At 44.7% G+C, this 18,882-nt stretch overlaps 1 protein-coding gene across 1 annotated transcript in view; it reads left to right on the top strand.

Annotated features, from left to right (window-relative positions):
* The first annotated feature begins 852 nt into the window (after nt 1–852).
* SNTB2 (syntrophin beta 2) overlaps nt 853–18,882 on the top strand; it is a 129,604-nt gene continuing 111,574 nt past the window's right edge. The window contains exon 1 of the mRNA XM_034940562.3: nt 853–5,761. Coding sequence (XP_034796453.2) covers nt 5,107–5,761 — 655 coding nt within the window. The 5' untranslated portion in view covers nt 853–5,106. The remainder of the gene's footprint in view (nt 5,762–18,882) is intronic.

The raw sequence follows: 18,882 nt of genomic DNA on the forward strand, positions 1-18,882 counted from the left end.
TGGTAAGGGAATTTGGCCGGAAGAGGCAGGAGGTGTCTGGAAAGAAGGACTTAGACAACGTGCAAGACATCATTGGGAGACATTGACTGAATGAGTTGGGCTCATCTGAAGGTAGTGATGAAAGGCAATGTTGAAAAGTTCATTTCGGTTCTGATGGAAGGCCTTGCAGATACAGCTTGACAGTTGGGGGATTTTTTTTTTTATGGACATATTTAAAAATAATCTTTTTTTTTTTTGAGATGGAGTCTTGCTCTGTCGCCCAGGCTGGAGTGCAGTGGCACGATCTCGGCTCACTGCAACCGCCACCTCCCGGGTTCAAGTGATTCTCCTGCCTCAGCCTCCTGAGTAGCTGGGACTACAAGTGCATGTCACCACGCCCAGCTAATTTTTGTATTTTTAGTAGAGATGGGGTTTCACCATGTTGCCCAGGATGGTCTGGATCTCCTGACCTCGTGATCCCCCCGCCTCGGCCTCCCAAAGCTCTGGGATTACAGGCGTGAGCCATCGTGTCCAGCCTGAAAATAATCTTTAAAGGAAAAATTATCAAGTAATCCCAATACCAATCTATCTCCATTAGCTACTTCCAGGGTTAAATATTTTGTTATATAACTTGCTGTCTTATGTAAGTGCCCTCACTATTAGTTAGCAGATCTGTGACTTACTCCAACTCTATTGGCAAAAAGGTCTTGATAGTCTTGCAGAGAATTCCCAGCACTTCCCTTCTGCTAATAAAGGTGTCCTCAAGTGCCCAACTCCTGGGTGATTACAAATGCAAAAGTGTTAAAAATAGCACTCATACTCTAAGGAATCAGCTGCGAAACACTCTCTAATAAGCAGAAATTTCACATAACTCAGGCCTCTGGGGGCTCACGCCTCAGCTGGAGCAGAGCCAGAATGTCTGTGACCGCAGGTGCACTTGAGCACATTGGGACCTGCTGGAACAGCAAGCTGGCCTCTGCAGTTGATTTAGGAGAGGGCTGGAGGGTTGAGCTTTTGCTGACATTTGCAGCTTGGAAAATCCGACTCCACTAATCGCAAAGAGGATTCTGCTGTAATGATTTTTTTTTTGGTAAGATACTTTTCTCATTTTGAATTCTTTCTTCATTTGGGCTCTGGATACTTCCCAGCCTCTACATTTATTATTTTAACTTCTGTTACAGGAGGCTCTTCAGAAGTTTCTGCCTGCACATGAACATGCATTCACAGAGTGGTGCACGGCCACGGTTTACGAGCCTCAACGTGCACTTCATGAGCAAGCAAGTTTACAGCCCCTTTTACAGGAATTGATGCACATTCCCTCTGCTTGCTCCTGTCCCTGCCCACATGAAAACACAGGGATTTTTTGCTACTACTGCTGAAGAAAAGTTAGAGGACACCTTGACCTCATGATTTTGCTGAGCACTTGCTTTCTTAACAGTGTGCTTTCTGGACCCTTAGTTTATTTTTTATTTTTTTAATTTTTTTTTTTTTTTTTTTTTTTTTTTTGAGACAAACTCTTGCTCTGTCGCCCAGGCTGTAGTGCAGTGGTGCGATCTCGGCTCACTGCAACCTTTGCCTCCTGGGTTCAAGAGATTCTTGTGCCTCATTCTCCTGAGTAGCTGAGATAGGGGTGTGTACCACCACACCTGGCTAATTTTTTTTTTTTTTTTTTTGTATTTTTAGTAGAGATGGGGTTTCACCATGTTGGTCAGGCTGGTCTTGAACTCCTGACCTCAAATGATCTGCTTGCCTCACCCTCCCAAAGTTTTGGGATTATAGGCATGAGCCACTGTGCCCAGCTTGGACCCTTATTTTTGAGGTCTGAAGGGTACTGTATAGTGAAAATAGCCCTGGATCCAGAGGCTGGTAGTCCTGAGTTGTCTCTGCCTCCTTCCTATGGACTTTGGGCCATGGTCTTTGGTCTTTGGCTCTCTGGCCCTCAGTTTTCTTAGCTCTTCTAGTCCATGAAGCTGGAGGAGGTGGGTGGGTTGTATCATTCATGTCTGGATAAAAGCCACTGCAGGCTCTGCAATGTGCACAGCAGTGGCTCATGGCCTTTGGTCAGGGAAACTTCCTGCCAATTGGATGAATCACAGGCTTCAAAAAAATACCTTAGAGACCAAATTTTGCATACAATTTTTGGGAATGCCCACGTACACTTGCCCCAACAAAAGGCCATGGCCTCCAGGCTAAGAAAGTCAGATCTGCGGCCAGGCACGGTGGCTCACGCCTGTAATCCCAGCACTTTGGGAGGCCGAGGCGGGTGGATCATGAGGTCAGGAGTTCAAGAACAGCCTGACCAACATGGTGAAACCCCACCTTTACTAAAATACAAAAATTAGCTGGTGTGATGGCACGCGCCTGTAATCCCAGCTACTCGGGAGGCTGAGGCAGGAGAATTGCTTGAAACTAGGAGGTGGAGGTTGCAGTGAGCTGAGATCAAGCCACTGCACTCCAGCCTGGGTGACAGAATGAGACTCCATCTCAAAAAAAAAAAAAAAAAAAATCTATGAAGTCAAGTTCAAACTCTTCGATATTTTGTTATGCTTTTCGGCTGGGCGTGGTGGCTCATGCCTGTAATCCCAGCACTTTGGGAGGCCGAGGCGTGCGGATCACCTGAGGTCGGGAGTTCGAGACCAGCCTGGCCAACATGGAGAAACCTTGTCTCTACTAAAAAATACAAAATTAGCCAGGCGTGGTGGCACATGCCTGTAATCCCAGCTACTCGGGAGTCTGAGGCAGGAGAATCGTTTGAACCCGGGAGGCAGAGGTTGCAGTGAGCCGAGATCGCGCCATTGCACTCCAGCCTGGGCAAAAAGAGTGAAACACCTTGTCTCAGAAAAAAAAAAAAAAAAAAGATGCTTTTCACACTCATATCCTCCCATTTCCACTGACCCTATGCTCTGTTCACATTGGAATTCTGGCATCTTCCTAAGTAACCATCTATGATGTTAATTTTGTGTCAACTTGACTGGGCTAAGGGATCCCCAGGTAACTAGTAAAACATAACCTCTGGGTATACCTGTGTGAGTGTTTCAGGAAGAGATTAGCATTTCCACTGTAGACTCTAAAGAAGATCACCCTCACCAATGTGGGCAGGCAGCATCCAGTCAGTTGAGGGCCTGAGCAAAACAAAAGGCAGAGGTAGGGGGAATTCACTCTCTGCCTGAGCTGGGACATCCATCTTCTCCTTCCTTCAGACTTTGGTGAACCTGGCTCTCGGGCCTTGGCAGTGGGATGGTGACTTACATCATTGTCCCCCCACCCCAACTCCCACCCTCACCCCCTTCTCAGACTTTCTGTTTTGAGACAGGGTCTTGCTTTGTCACCCGGGCTGGAGTACACTGGTGCGATCTCAGCTCACTGCAACCTCCACCTCCTGGGTTCAAGCAATTCTGCCTCAGCCTCCCGAGTAGCTGGAATTATAAGGGCCCACCACCATGTCTGGCTAATGTTTGTATTTTTAGTAGAGACGGGGGTTTCACCACATTGGCCAGGCTGGACTCGAACTCCTGACCTCAAGTGATCTGCCTGCCTCGGTCTCCCAAAGTGCTGGGATTACAAGCGTGAGTCACCGCGTGTGGCCCCCTTCTCAGACTTTTTTTTTTTTTTTTTGGAGATGGAGTTTTGCTCTTGTTGCCCAGGCTGGAGTGCAGTGGTGCAATCTTGGCTCACTGCAACCTCTGCCTCCCGGATTCAAGCGATTCTCCTGCCTCAGCCTCCTGAGTAGCTGGGATTGCAGGCGCCTGCCACCACACCTGGCTAATTTTTTGTATTTTTAGTAGAGACGGGGTTTCCCCATGTTGGCCAGACTGGTCTATAACTCTTGACCCCAGGTGATCCACCGCCTCGGCCTCCCAAAGTGCTGGGATTACAGGTGTAAGCCACTGCACCCGGCCCAGACTTTCTTTTTCTTTCTTTCTTTCTTTTTTTTTTTTGAGGCAGAGTTTTGCTCTTGTTGCCCAGGCTGGAGTGCAATGGTGCCATCTCAGCTCACCGCAATCTCTGCCTCCCAGGTTCAAGCAATTCTCCTGCCTCAGCCTCCCAAGTAGCTGGGATTACAGGCGTGTGCCACCACGCCCGGCTAATTTTTTGTATTTTTAGTAGAGATGGGGTTTCTCCATGTTGGTCAGGCTTGTCTCGAACTCGTGACCTCAGGTGATCCGCCCACCTCAGCCTCTCAAAGTGCTGGGATTAAAGGCTTGAGCCACCGCGCCCGGCCCAGACTTTCAATCTCAGGTTTATACCACTGATTCTGGGTCTCAGGCCTTTGGGATTGGATTGGAAGTGCACCACCAACTTTCCTGGGCCTCCAGTTTGCAGGTGGCAGATCGTGGGACTTCTCAGCATCCATAATCTCGTGGCCAGTCCCTTGTAATAATAATAAATTTATATATCTCTATATATCCTATTGGTTGGTTTCTCTGAAGAACCCTAAGACACCATCATTCTGCAAATATCCTTGAGGCCTGCCAATTGTGGCTTCAGGGTTTAAGAAGACATGGTTCCCTCTTGAATTACAGGCAAGTAAACGAGATTACAAAACATTGACAAAGGCTTGGATCATGCTGTGGGACCTTTGCTTGAGCTGTTCACCGTCCGTTGTTACCTCTGTGAAGCTGACCCCAGGCCTAACCAAATGTTCCTTTTATGCTGTTCTGGGGACGTCTTCTGCATGTCACTTAACCACATAGTATCACACCTAGTTGGTTGGTTCTGCATTTTCCTTCCCCACTAGACCGCAAACTCTCAGCTGTTGTTGGTACTATTGAGCTTAAGTACAGGGCCTCAAAAGGAGCCGGAGTACAGGGCTAAGCGCTCAGTACAGAGGGTACGAACCAATCAATGCAAGAATGAACGTGCCACCGGGTCTTGCAGGCTTGCGAAGTGTTTCTCCAAGCTGATTTTGCTTTCCGTGCCCGGGCAGCTCCCGTGAATTGCACGGTAGAGGTCAGGAGTTTCTGGGGGGTCCGTGGGGAGCCAATGGAAGGATGAGGAGAAATGCAGTCCCACCGCATTCGGGTTGCCCACGTCCGGCGAGAGGCGAGGGATCGGACAACTTCTGCACCTCCCGGAAGCGGCTGCGCCGGCCCCGCCCCTCCGGAGACAGGCGTGGCCTCATGAATAATGAATCGTGCGGGGGAGGGGCCGGGCCCGCCCCTCCGGGCGGGAAGAGGGAAGCGCCGAGGCTGCCTGACTGGAATGAGGGTAGCTGCGGCGACTGCGGCGGCTGGAGCGGGGCCGGCCATGGCGGTGTGGACGCGGGCCACCAAAGCGGGGCTGGTGGAGCTGCTCCTGAGGGAGCGCTGGGTCCGAGTGGTGGCCGAGCTGAGCGGGGAGAGCCTGAGCCTGACGGGCGACGCCTCCGCGGCCGAGCTGGAGCCCGCTCTGGGACCCGCGGCCGCCGCCTTCAACGGCCTCCCAAACGGCGGCGGCGCGGGCGACTCGCTGCCCGGGAGCCCAAGCCGCGGCCTGGGGCCCCCGAGCCCGCCGGCGCCGCCTCGGGGCCCCGCGGGTGAGGCGGGCGCGTCGCCGCCCGTGCGCCGGGTGCGGGTGGTGAAGCAAGAGGCGGGCGGCCTGGGCATCAGCATCAAGGGCGGCCGCGAGAACCGGATGCCGATCCTCATCTCCAAGATCTTCCCGGGGCTGGCTGCCGACCAGAGCCGGGCGCTGCGGCTGGGCGACGCCATCCTGTCGGTGAACGGCACCGACCTGCGCCAGGCCACCCACGACCAGGCCGTGCAGGCGCTGAAGCGCGCGGGCAAGGAGGTGCTGCTGGAGGGTGAGCGGGGCCGGGCGGGAGGGTGAGCGGGGCCGGGCGGGAGGGTGGGCGGGCCGCGGCGGCCTGGGCTCGCGGGAGCTCACTTTGTTCCTGCCCCGCCGGCGGGGCGAGCCGGTTCTCTCCCCGTCTCTCTCCAAACCCGGGTTTCTGGAGCTTTCAGTGTGGAAAAACGGATGCTTCTTGCAGGAAAAGTTGGGCAGCCGCCGAAGTGTGGCTTGCAGCCCCTAGGGAAGACTCGGCTGAGATTGAGTAAAAAGCAGCTGCCTATGAAGCCCCACCTCGGCCCGATAAGCTGACACTAAGAACTTGAGGGAGAGCGAACGGCTCGAGTGGGTCTGTCTCCGTTTGCCCGCTGAGAAGTGCCGGGTTGGCGCTTAACTCACTCACCTCTGGCTCCTCGGGGCGGGCGGGTCTATTAAAAAAAAAAAAAAGTCCATCCTCACCGATGCCAGCGGTATGCTCGGGCAAACCACCAAAGCGCTGGTTAATTTATGGGAATTTAACCCATCATTGGCTCTCAACAATAACCAAAGGAGATCATAGCATTTCATTGAAGCCAGAAAGCTGAAACAGCAAGTCTGTGTGGTTAATGAACCTTGTTTAACAGTGGAGGCTCACGTGTTTGAACATTTACTGCCAACTAGAGTTTTGCCCCTTTTGCAAGTCTGCTGCCAGCTTCCTACCACTCACAGGCGCGCTGCTTCAAGACTCTTGGGGTTTTTGTAAGAAACTTGAAATGGCAAATCACAAGATAGGTTTCAATAACCAGGATTATTCTTTACGTTAAGTTATATGTATGTGATCTGTAAGTTGGATCTTTCATGATGAATTTGAACTAAGGCAAAAATAAAATTCCTCTCCTCTAAGGACTCATGCATGTTGGAGGTGATAGAGTATTGTAAATTATAAACGAAAAGTCAGCTGCTTTCTTAGAAATTTTTGAGCGGTCAGCTTTCTTTCACTGGTGATTATGGCTAGCTGTGTTGAAAAGAATATAAAAGAAGATGCTGTCCCTACTTGGTCTCTAGTTGGAGAAATGATAGAAAAATGCAAAACAACTTATAGGGAGGAAAGGAATGAAGTTGGTGATTACGTCGTGCAAACTATATTTAAATGCCAAAGGAATGCAAAGTTAGAAAATAGTTAGTGGAGATGGAATTAGCCAGGGAGGACTTTTTCCCGAAGCTGAATCTTGAGCCAGGTCTCCAAGGAAGTGATGGACATAGGCAGGCAGGGATGAGTCAGGGTATTCCTGGCAGAGGAAGGACAGAAGGGAAGGGCTGGGGGCTGCTGGTGAAGAAGGACCAATCGTCAAACCGAGAGGCCAGAAGTCCAACTTGGCACAATGGATTTTCACTTTCTTATAAATCAGCTTGTGAATATTTGGAAAAATACTGATTTACCAGAAATGATTTCATGTACACCAGTTGTGAAGTTCCAGTGTCCCACCTTTATAATATCCTATTTATAAACCTTATTTATATTGCATGTCTAGGTGGGGCTAGACATTGCTCGGAAATTAGTGTTAATAGAAGGAGTAAAATTATAGATTGTGGTTTGGGTGTGTGTCCAAAAAAAACTGTTACTCTAAACGTGTACCTTGAAGTTGGTCTAGCTAAGCATTTGGTTATAAATTCTTATATCCAGAATATTGAATTTAGTACTATTTATGTAGTCCTCAGTTGTGATGGGCAGACAGTTGAACCTTGTACACCATATTTAGAAAAAAAAAAAAAAAAACTTTTGGCCAGGTGTGGTGGCTCATGCCTATAATCCCAGCACTTTGGGAGGCCAAGGTGGGCAGATCACCTGAGGTCAGGAGAACATGACGAAACCTCGTCTCTACTAAAAATACGAAAATTAGCCAGGCGTGGTGGCAGATGCCTGTAATCCCAGCTCCTAGGGAGGCTGAGGCAGGAGAATCGTTTGAACCTCAGAGGTGGAGGCTGCAGTGAGCCAAGATCTCACCACTGCACTCCAGCATGGATGCCCAGCCTAGATGACAGAGCAAGACTCCATCTCAAAAACAAACAAACAACCTACTTTTTGTATAGGTATAGTTTGAACCTAGTATTCAGACCAGTAAAATGAAAACCTTGTAGTAAATGCTTCCCAGTCTTTATTGGGCTAAAATAGGCCACGTGTGCTTTTAGAAAGATGGCAGCATAATAACATGTTTATTGAATGCCTTTTTACCTAACACGCAGGTTCTACTTTATTTTCCCACTTTGTACAAGACAAGCAGTTTTTGTTCTTATAAGTAGTGAGGAAGTCAATATAGTAGATTTACGACGTTGCATTTTCAAGCCACTGAGTGTAAAAATAAAATTACTCAAAATATGTAAAACCACTGAAAACAATGATTTAATTGAACCAGTCAAACATTATTTAAAATTGAGAGCTGGTGTCCCATCCAGGTAGGCCACTTTTAAAAGACAGATTTTAAGTTTAGTCTTTAAAGTTTTCAGGCTGTACCATGTTGTCCTTCCATTAGATGTCTGAAAACTTGAAAAACTGCCGTATCATCTCACAGTGATGCTTTTTTGTGGTGTGGGCAGGGAATTTCAGGCACACTTTTGCCAATCCCACACCAGGGAAAGCTATAGTCTTTGGTTGCCTGTGGTTAGGGAATTGAGTTAAAAGTTTCCTTTTTATCTCAGGGATTTGCAGGAGTTATTTATTCATTCATCAGATATTTACTTAACTCTTAACTCATGCCAGAGGCACTTGAAGATACCTGATTCCTGTCCTCAGGAAGTTTAGAGTTGAGATGTGGGGAAACGGAGAAGTAAATAAGTACAGCAGAGGGCTAGAAGTGCTGTTTTAATAGAAGTTTGCACAACCCAAAGGAGAGAGAGGTCTATATAGGTCCATCATGGGAATCAGAGGTTGAGGATGCCCAGGTTGATGAAGCTTAAATTGAGCTTCCCCTTTAGAAGAGAGCTGCCACCAGTAAAGACACAGAAGTGCAAGACATTAAAAAGTTATTCTAGCCAGTAGGGTAGAGTAGAAGCAAGGACTTTGTGGTCAGATGTGGGTTTGTTTCTGGCTAGTGGTTTGTAACCCCTAGGCAAGTTACTTAATCTTGCTAAACCTTAGTTTCCTCATCTGTAAAGCCAGGATGATAATAACACCTCCCTCAAAGTTGTTAATTCATTTTGCAATTCACGTGTTGAGTACTTTTTAAGGGACTGGGAATATAGCAATGAACAGCACAGGTCTGAATGAGGAAGGTAGGACCGGGTCACGAAGGTATGCCACGAGTTAACAAAGACACTCTCAAAGCAGGAAGGATGGCAAGTCGTTAAAATAACATCCAGGGCTCCATTTTTACCTGAAGAAGAATAGATGATAAGAATTATTTTAGGTGATTAGGTTAAGAATGAGTTTGCGCTGGTCCGAGTGCAGTGGTGTTTACAACTAATTGATCACAACTAGTTACAGATTATTTGTTCCTTCTCCACTCTCACTGCTTCACTTGACTAGCTTTAAAAAAAAAAGAAAGAAAGAAAGAAAAGAAAAGAGAAAAAAAGAAAAACCAAGTGTGGTGGCTCATGCCTGTAATCCAGCACTTTGGGAGACCAAAGCAGGAAGATCATTTGAGGCTGAGTTCGAGACAAGCCTGGGCAACATAGCAAGACCCTATCTGTACAAAAACTTCAAAAAAAAAATAGATAAAACAATTAGCTGGGTGTAGTGGCGCAATTGTAGTCCCAGCTACTTGAGAGGCTGAGGTGGATCACATGACCCCAGGAGGTTGAGGCTGCAGGGAGCCATGATTGCACCACTGCATTCCAGCCTGGGTGAACAGAAACGCTGCCAATAAATAAATAAATAAGTAAATAAAATATTTGAGACAGAGTCTCGCTCTGTTGCTTAGCTGGAGTGCAGTAGAACAGTGTTTTGCTGTTCTCAACTGACTATTCGAGGATCCAATCAGTGTTCCTGGCTAGGTTAGTACACTGTGGTAACCAACTGGACAACAAATAATGCTGCTTGCTTGCATCTTCCACTAAATAGTATAATAATGTCTTACATTTTAATCAGGATTTTAAAATTATGCATTTTATTTATTTTGAGACAGGGCCTCTCTCCGTTGCCCAAACTGGAGTGTAGTGGCGTGATCACAGTTCACTGCAGCCTCAACCTCTTGGGCTCAAGCGATCCTCCCACCTCAGCCTCCTAAGTAGCAGGACTACAGGTGTGCACTGCCATGCCGGCTAATTTTTTGTTTTTTTTTTTTTGAGACGGAGTCTTGCTCTGTCACAGTACACTCTGTCGGAGTGCAATGGCGTGATCTCAGCTCACTGCAACCTCTGCCTCCCAGGTTCAAGTGATTCTCCTGCCTCAGCCTCCTGAGTAGCTGGGACTACAGGTGCATGCCACCATGCCCAGCTAATTTTTTTTTTGTATTTTTAGTAGAGACGGGGTTTCACCATCTTAACCAGGTTGGTCTTGATCTCCTGACCTTGTGATCTGCCCACCTCAGCCTCCCAAAGTGTTGGGATTACAGGTGTGAGCCACTGCACCCAGCCTAGCTAATGTTTTTATTTTTATTTTTTGTTTTTGTAGAGACAGGGTCTCACTATGTTGCCCAGGCTGGTCTGGAGCTCCTGGGCTCAAGCAATCCTCCCGTCATAGCCTCTCGAAGAGTTGGGATTATAGGCATGAGCCAATGCACCTGGCCTATCTATATCTATATCTTCTCTTTGGATTTTTATTCAGTCCTCTGAGATAGGCTGTTTATATTTGTTGTATAAATGATTAAAACTGAGTTTCACCAAAGTTAAATGAGTTACTGAAGGTCTCAGAATTTCTCTTGATTTTTAGGGAAAATTTTTAATTTTTCATTTGGACTAGAAGAAATACCTTATCTGGATTGTTTAAAGTTGGTAATGTCTGATCTTATAGATAAGGAATGAACACCCAGAGTTTAAGTGACATGATTAAGGTCACCTGACAAATTAGTTGGTAGAAGTTGTACTAAAACCCAGTCCAGTGCTTCCTCCCCTGGACTGGGCTACGTACAACTAATCAGTCATATCTTTAGCATCTCCTGTGTCTTGTTATGTTGTAGCGTGCTGTGAGAGATCAATGTGCAAAGTAAAATGAAGATGGTCCTTGGCATCAAATCATTAGAGAGAAACTAGGGAAAGAAAAGTACCCCATTGGCCGGGTACGGTGGCTCACACCTGTAATCCCAGCACTTTGGGAGGCCGAGGCGGGTGGATCACAAGGTCAGGAGTTCGAGACCAGCCTGGCCAATATGGTGAAACCCCATCTCTACTAAAAATACAAAAATTAGTCAGGCGTGGAGGCGTGCACCTGTGATCCCAGCTGCTCGGGAGGCTGAGGCAGGAGAATCACTTGAACCCAGGAGGCGGAGGTTGCAGATTGCACCACTGTACTCCATCCTGGGTGACAGAGCAAGACCCTGTCTTCAAAAAAGAAAAGAAAAGAAAAGAAAAACTACCCCATAGAAAATAGTTGCTAAAGTGCTAAAGTGTAAAACTCACTCTTCAAGAGTTCACTAAAGGGAATGATTAATTGGGGGATGAAAGAATTGAATATGACTTCCTAGGGAAAGGAGATTTGATCTCAGGCTTGAGGGACAGGCTACTTCTCTGTAGACTGAAGTCAGTTCAAGTTGAGGGGATGGCCTGAACAAAAGCCAAAATGAGCATGACATATGATACAAAGTGAGGGGAATGGCTAATTGGTATGGACTTGAGGGAAGAAAATAAAGTTGGGTAGATAGATTGAAGCCAGATTATGCAAGTTATTGAAAGCCAACCAGAGGAATTTAGACCATTTTCATTCTGTCAACATTTATTTATTTATTTAGTTTTATTTATTTATTTATTTTTAGACGAACTCTTGCTCTGTCACCCAGGCCGGAGTGCAGTGGCGCTATCTTGGCTTACTGCAACCTCCGCCTCCCGGGTTCAAGTGCTTCTCCTGCCTCAGCCTCCTGAGTAGCTGGGATCACAGGCACCTGCCACCGCACTGCACTGGGTTAATTTTTGTATTTTTATTAGAGTTGGAGTTTCACCATCTTGGCCAGACTGGTCTCGAACTCCTGACCTCGTGATCCACCCACCTCGGCCTCCGAAAGTGCTGGGATTACAGGAATGAGCCACCACGCCCGGCCCCAACATTTATTAAGTACCTGCTGCAAAAGTGTTGTGGTAGATGCTGGGAATTCCAAATTGGGAGTAATCCCTGCCCTTTTAGGCTAGTAAGGAACAGTTATTGCAGGTTGTGATAGACGCTTTAATAGAGGTGAGAACACAGGGCACTGGAGGTAGGAGTGTAAAGGAGACAGCATGTCGAAGGTAAGAAAATGATAAGTAGCAGGTTTGTTGAGAGAAGTAAAGTGTGGTAAGGTACAGGAAGTGTGTGCCAGAAGAGCAGTCTGGAAAGGTGGGCAGAGGCCAGGTCATCGAGAGCCTTGTATGTAGTGCTAAGCAATTGTCTCTAAATGAGGTTTATATTTACTTTTTCAACTTGAAAAAAAGAAATTGAGCTTTATTAATATTTAATATATAGATAACACTGGTTCTCTTAGTCTTTTAAGACAGTGCCATTACATACTGGATATACAAGCTGATGTCTTATGACTGTTGGAGTCTTCATAAGAGCAATTTCAGCAAAGTGACAGGAACAGAAGCTTCATAAAGCCAAGGAATTGACAGTGGTGACCTTACTAGTTTGGCTGCCGTTATCAGAATGCAACTTATTGCAGTTTACTTGAGCCTGGTTGAGTGGATTTATATTATCTGCATTTAATTACATTAATCTTCACAAAATGAACAAGTGGCTTAGAGATTTGCTCAAAGAAATAGTAGATTAAAGATAACTGTAACACTGCAAACAATAACAAAAAGGTAGAACTGACATTTCTCCTCCTGGTGGGAGCTCTTTGTCACATTTCAAGGTAATTACATCTGTCAAGGAGTCAGCCTAAAAAATGAAATTGTCAAGAAGACTATTTGAAATATGGATATATATACACATTATCATCGATAATGAATTTCACCTTAAGAATGTATTGTACTTTGTGTCATATAGTAGCTAATGATATAATGACTTCATCTGGGTTATGTTTATATCTTATATATTTTTCTGTATCTCAGTCTTTCTTGGTTTCTGTATTTTATATATGGTTTATAGTATATATGCATTAATATTCATAGATTGAGGGCATATACTCAAATTTTTACTGATGTACATGTGCTCTGAAAAACTTTTAGGCCACAGGGTGCTGCCAAAGTGCTTTAAATGAGGGAAAATGTTTTAGAAAGTTGAGAGTGGCAGATGGAGTATAGGAGCTCCAGATACGAGGTAAGGGAAAGCAGTTAGGAGGCTATGTGACACCATAAGTATAGTGAGACTGGATAGGATAGTATGAAGCGGAGAAATAGTGAGATAGAAACAACAGGCCTAAATGTTTGAGGTCTTAAGAGAAAGAAATGGAGGCTAACTCCTGGATTTCTGACTTGAGAAGGTGGATAACTATGAAACTGAAATGAACAGAAGGCAAGCTAGTTTTCTGAGTGAAGATAAGTTTAGTTTGGGGCAAGTTGAATTTGAATTACCTGCATGACATCTTGGTGGAAAAGGTCAGTAGCCGGCTGGATGTTTAGGACTGTAATCAAGAGAAATGTCAACTGAGATGAAGATTTACGAGATATCAGGGTAGAAGTGGTAATTGACGCGTGAGTGTGGATGAAATCATTGAGAGAGTAGGCCAGGTGTGGTGGCTCATGCCTGTAATCCCAGCACTTTGGGAGGCTGAGGCAGGCAGATCACGAGGTCAGGAGATCAAGACCAACCTGGCTAACAGGGTGAAACCCTGTCTCTACTAAAAATACAAAAAAATTAGCTGGGCGTGGTGGCGGGCGCCTGTAGTCCCAGCTACTCGGGAGGCTGAGGCAGGAGAATGGCATGAACCCAGGAGGTGGAGATTGCAGTGAGCCAAGATCACACCACTGCACTCCAGCCTGGGCAACAGAGCGAGACTCCATCTCAAAAAAAAAAAAAAAAAAAAATGGAGAGTAGTGCAAATTGAGAAGTAGAATCAGGATGGAATCCTGCAGAACCCCTACATTTAGAGCCAGGGTGAAGGAAGAAGAATCTGGAAAGGAATGGTCCAGGAGGTAAGAGGACAATCTGGAGAAAAGTGTGCAGTGGTAGTCAGACAGACAAGAATTTCGAGGAGGTGGGGGTGATCAGCATCTTCAGATATTACAGATGCGAAGAAAGTTGAGAGCTAAAAAGTCCATTAGGTTTGATCATTAGCATACAAGACCATTGGAGTCCTCATAAGAGCAGTTTCAGCAAAGTGACAGGAGCAGAAGGCAGTGAGTAGACTATGCTTTTTTTTTTTTTTTTTTTTTTTTTGAGATGGAGTCTTACTCTGTCGCCAGGCTGGAGTGCAGTGCCACGATCTTGGCTCACTGCAACCTCTGCGTCTTGGGTTCAAGCAATTCTCCTGCCTCAGCCTCCTGAGTAGCTGGGACTACAGGTGTGTGCCACCACATCCAGTTAATTTTTTTGTATTTTTAGTAGAGATGGGGTTTCACTATGTTGGCCAGGATGGTCTCAATCTCTTGACCTCGTAATCTGCCCGCCTCAGCCTCCTAAAGTGCTGGGATTACAGGTGTGGACCACCATGCCTGGTCTAGACTATGCTTTTAAAAAGTTTCTCAGCAAAATGAAAGAGGCAAAGGCGGCTAGGCATAGTGGCTCACACCTGTAATCCAAGCACTTTGGGAGGCTGAGGTGGGAGGATCACTTGAGGCCAGGAGTTTCAGACCAGCCTGGGCAACATGGCAAGACCCCATCTCTACAGAAAATGCAAGAATTAGCTGGGTGTGGTGGCATGCACCTGTAGTCCCAGCTACTCAGAGGCTGAGGTGGGAGGATTCTTGAGCCCAGGAGGTCGAGGCTACAGTGGTGATTGTGCCACTGTACTCCAGCCTGGACAACAGAGCAAGATCCTGTCTCAAAAAAAAAAAAAAAAAAAAGCAAAGCCAGTAAGTAAAGTTGAATGAAATGTCCAAGAAAGGTTTTATTTACTGGTTTTTTTTATTTTGTTTTGTTTTTGAGACAGAGTCTCACTCTGTTGCCCAGGCTGGAGTGCAGTGGTGCGATCTCAGCTCACTGCAAGCTCCGCCTACCGGGTTCACGCCATTCTGCTGCCTCAGCCTCCCAAGTAGCTGGGACTACAGGCGCCCGCCACCATGCCCGGCCAATTTTTTGTATTTTTTAGTAGAGATGGGGTTTCACTGTGTTAGCCAGGATAGTCTCGATCTCCTGACCTCGTGATCTGCCTGCCTCAGCCTCCCAAAGTGCTGGGATTACAGGCATGAGCCACCGCACCTGGCCTTGTTTTGTTTTAAATGGGAAAATAATTGGGACAGATTTGTATAGCAAGAGAAAAGCCCAACCAACAGAAAGAGTGAGAGGTTGAAGAGATAGAAGAGGTGGGAAACTGATGCAATTCATTTTTGATCCAGGAAGTGATGTGATGGGAACAGAATTTTGGGTTGACAGCAGTGGAAGCACTGGATGCAGTGCAAAGAGGAAAGACCGAAGGTGGGAAAAACAGCAGCTGTTGTAGTGAAAAGTAATCCAAGCCAGAGGTGATCACCTTTGGAGCCGGTGGTGGTAGTGGCAGTGGGAATAGAGAGGAGGATTCAATTGAAGAGATACTTCAAAGCAGTTGATGCTTGTCAGGGGACATAGCAGAGTCCACTGAGAAGTTTTTCCTACCTAGATAGTCTCCTTCCAACTGCCTGTGCATCCAAAAATTTGATACTTACAGAGAATCTTATGCAGTGAGTTTTTGTTGCTGGCACAGGTGTTTGATCCTGTAGAAGCACTGGCGTGGAAAAATTGAGAGACACTGTTTTAAAGAAAGAAATGATGGGATACAGTGGTTGATTGGATATAGTGAATTAGTCCTGAGATTTCTATCCAGGGACAGGAGAAGAATGGTTATCAGTGGAAAAGTGAAATAATTTGGAGTGTGTTACCCTCATACTGTTCAGCTTTGTTGTAAACCACTTAAGCCATGTAACTGTCTGCTGTCTCTGGGGTTTGTGAAGAAAAATTGTAGTTTATAAACAGTATACTATATCTGGTCACATGGAATGAGAACATATTCTTCCTTTAAAGGTTCTTTTTTCTAGATTAGAGAAAAGAGCTTTTGAATTCCTTTGGAGAAATGATGGTATGGTCAGTTATGTTTAATATTTTGTGCCTGGAGAAATACAATTGATTTGGTTACTTTATTTAAGGGTCTTTCTGAGGAAAATGCACTGATTCCTTAATAAAATTTGTGTTAGATTTTAGTGTAAAAACAAAACTCGTGAAATAATTTTATATATGAACAAAGTGCTAGTGATTATGGTATCATAGATTTGCCTTTTAAAATAATAAAAGAAATATAAAATTCAAACTTGGCTTTATTTCTGACCCCCAAGACATTGCTAGAATGCTATAATTAGTTGAGAATATGTGAAATGCAATTTTCTTTTTGCTTTGGTTTTTCTACATTTTTCTTTTTGCTGTGTTCGGACCCTCTTGCTTTAAAATTTGTAAATTATCTTGAATGTGTCATGGAAAGTAAACTTAATGAAATAGATGAGAAAGTTGAGCAGTGTATTTTTGAATTTAATCTGTCATGCATGTAAAATGTTACACCTAGGCAGGTGTGGTTGGTCATTCCTGTAATCTCAGCACTTTGGAAGGCAGAGGCAGTAGGATCACTTGAGGCCAGGAGTTCAAGATCATCCTGGTCAACCTAGTGAGACCCCATCTGTATTTTAAAAATGAAAAAAAAAAGTTACACCTTACACTTAGAAAAATTGGAAGCTTTAATTTTTCATTGAAAGAGACTCAGATGGTATAGACTTTTTTTTTTTTTTTTTTTTTTTTTGAGACAGTGTCTCGCTCTGTTGCTCAGGCTGGAGTGCAGAGGCACCATCTCAGCTCACTGCAACCTCCGCCTCCTGGGTTCAAGAAATTCTCCTGCCTCAGCCTCCCAAGTAGCTTGGATTACTGGTGTGTGCCACCATGCCTGGCTAATTTTTGTATTTTTAGTAGAGACAGGGTTTCTCCATGTTGGCCAGGCTGGTCTCAAACTCCTGACCTCAGGTGATCCGCCTGCCTCGGCCTCCCAAAGTGCTGGGATTACAGGTGTGAGCCACCATGTCCAGCCCAGACTTATTTATGGTAAGATGAATTGATCAACTAACAAAAATTTTAAAAAAGAAAGAAAATGCACATGCCTTATTCAAGGCTCCTTGGGTTTCAAAACACAGAAACCCATTTAAACTAGTTCAAATAAAAGGATGGAGATGTTATAAAGAACCAGACAGGTCTCGGGACTTCAGGAAGAGCTGCGCCTCAGAAATGTCACGAACCCAAGGCAGTGCTGAGGACAGTTGCTCTGTCTCCCATTTCTTCTCATTGCAGTTTCTCTGTTTCTCTCTGAGAATGTCTTTTGCAACAGCTTTATTCTAGTCCTTTTATGGTTTCAATTCTTACATTTAACTTCTTAATCTATGTAGAATTTATTTTGGCATATGGTATGCAGTAGAGGTTTAACTTTATTTATTTTTCCAAATAGTTAACTGATTGCCTCAGTATTATTTGTCAAATAATCCTCTTGCATGCTTAGTCTGATAGCTTGCTGGTGGCTGCCTAGAGTGCCATATGTGGAAGGATTCAAGGCCATATCTGGGTTCAGCAGTAACAAGTGCTATGCTTAATTAGTGATATCTGCAATGAGTGTGCCTGAGGATGGGGTGCAATATGCATGCTATACATCTGCCCCTCTTGGGATGAGGTGACCTGTCCTTTCCTCATTGATTTTAAATATACCTTTTTGAATAGCACTTTTTATATTCTCTGCTCTGATTCTGGAGTTTCTATTGTATTCCATTTTAGTGTTTTGTAACATGCCACACTGTATTTTGTAGCTGTAACATTTAATATCTGGTAATTCAAGGGGACTGTACCAGCCAAGAAAAATTTGAAAAGTAACAATAGACAATTGCCGGCTGGTATAGTATAGTTACTTATTTCCCCAGATAAATTTTGGAATGATTTTATCATTCTTAAATCCTCTGGGATTTTGATTAAAATTATATTAAATCCATAAATTAATTTGGAGAGAACTGATGTCTTTGTAATATCTCTTTCCCAGTCATTCCAGCCAAAAATACTGGGCCTTACTCATCCATGTTCCAATCATGTGGCTGAGGGGTACCAGATGTTCTATTTGGCCAGGCCTATATCAGGTCACCTCAGACCTGTACCCAGGGAATGGGGCAATTTTCCTAGAACCACATGGACTGAAAGTGGGGGTTTCTCAAAGGAGAATTAAGGTGATGTTAACAGAAGAAGGGGGAATGGATGCTAGGCAGGCATAAATAGCAGACATTCATTACATTGTTCTAGAACCATCAGAAGATAATAATATAGATTAAATGAGAAACCACCATATTAAGAGATTTAGAAACATTATAGACAGCTGTAAAACGAAAGTCAGAATAATAAATTTGCTTAGGTACAGGTGAGCTTGTTGGAGCTTTTAAAAAATGCTTGACATGTCAAGTGAATAATAAATTATTTTCAGTATTTATTTTATTGGTATTTTGAACATCACATTTCTATGAATTTCAAGCAAGTTTGTAACTGCATTGAGATCATATTTTTATAGGTAGAACAACAAAAGTATATAGAGCTCAACAAAAGTATATAGAGCTCAGGGGCAGCTTTTGAAGTCAGAGACGGAGAAAAATCTTTGTTTATCAAAATAGACATATATAATTTATTTTCAATTTTTAAAAAGTATCTATTTGTTGTTATTATTTTTTTTTAGAGACAGGGTTTCACTCTGTTGCCCAGGTTGGAGTACAATGGCATGATCATTGCTTACTGCAGCCCTGAACTCTTGGGCTCAGGTGATCCTCTTGCCTTAACCTCTGGAGTAGTTGGGATTACAGGCATGAACTAATTACTGTTCCTGGTTTGCTTTTTTTTTTTTTTTTTTTAGTAAGAATTATTTTGGTTGCAGAAACCCAAAACCAACTAATTTAAGCAGAAGT

Source organism: Pan paniscus, chromosome 18 (genome assembly GCF_029289425.2).
Source record: "Pan paniscus chromosome 18, NHGRI_mPanPan1-v2.0_pri, whole genome shotgun sequence".
Taxonomy (NCBI): domain Eukaryota; kingdom Metazoa; phylum Chordata; class Mammalia; order Primates; family Hominidae; genus Pan; species Pan paniscus.